This window comes from Penaeus monodon, chromosome 33 (assembly GCF_015228065.2).
Source record: "Penaeus monodon isolate SGIC_2016 chromosome 33, NSTDA_Pmon_1, whole genome shotgun sequence".
In the NCBI taxonomy this organism is placed as follows: domain Eukaryota; kingdom Metazoa; phylum Arthropoda; class Malacostraca; order Decapoda; family Penaeidae; genus Penaeus; species Penaeus monodon.
Window position 1 is genome coordinate 2,812,031 of NC_051418.1, and position 707 is coordinate 2,812,737.

The 707-nt window shown below is 59.7% G+C and overlaps 1 protein-coding gene across 1 annotated transcript in view; it reads left to right on the top strand.

Annotated features, from left to right (window-relative positions):
- LOC119593942 (E3 ubiquitin-protein ligase Rnf220-like) overlaps positions 1–707 on the top strand; it is a gene marked incomplete at its 5' end in the record, with an annotated part of 5,572 nt that overhangs the window by 2,618 nt on the left and 2,247 nt on the right. The window contains 2 exon segments of the mRNA XM_037942961.1: positions 154–349; positions 566–690. Coding sequence (XP_037798889.1) covers positions 154–349; positions 566–690 — 321 coding nt within the window.

Genomic DNA, 707 nt, shown 5'->3' on the forward strand with positions numbered 1-707 from the left:
TCAAGTTTATGTTTTTGCATTTGCGGGAACAAAAAATGAATATAAAGAGACAGGAAATAGAGAGCAGTTATTAAGGCCAACCACACAGCCCGAAGGGAATTGACCCCTACGCTCACACGCCTTTATCCCCCCCCCACACCCCCTCACACCCAGCGCTGGGCACGAAGGTGGAGCGTGGCAGCGAGGACGAGATGGTGGACGTGTGTGCCGACGCCGCCGACGCCTTCGGGCCCGCGCAGTACGACGACGCCCACCTGCTGCGCCTCGGCCACGACCTCGGCGTCGCGGACGACCTCCCGGCGGGCCAGGAGAACGACCGCCAACACGACCCGCAGATGCATAATGCGAGGTAGGTGTGTCTGGGTTTGGATATGGTGACATATGGTGAATATAAAGTAAATATCCCTTTCTCGCTGTTCGCCCTTCCTTCCCCCTCTTCAGAGAAAAGGGGCGAAAGTAAAAGAGAAGAGAGAGAAAGAGAAAAAAATTACCCGTCTTTCTTTTGCTGCCACCCTAGCACTCACGTCTTCCTTATCACCCCCCCCCCCCCTTCCTTGAACAACAGCTGCGAGAGTATGGCGGTCTCGGAGTCCTCGCCGTCGCCGCCCTCGCCCCCCCTGCCCCCCAGCGCCTGCGAGAGGGCGCCGCCCACGGGGGACCACCCGGGAAGCGCGGAGGAAGAGGCAGCAGGTCGGTTGGCCCTTGGG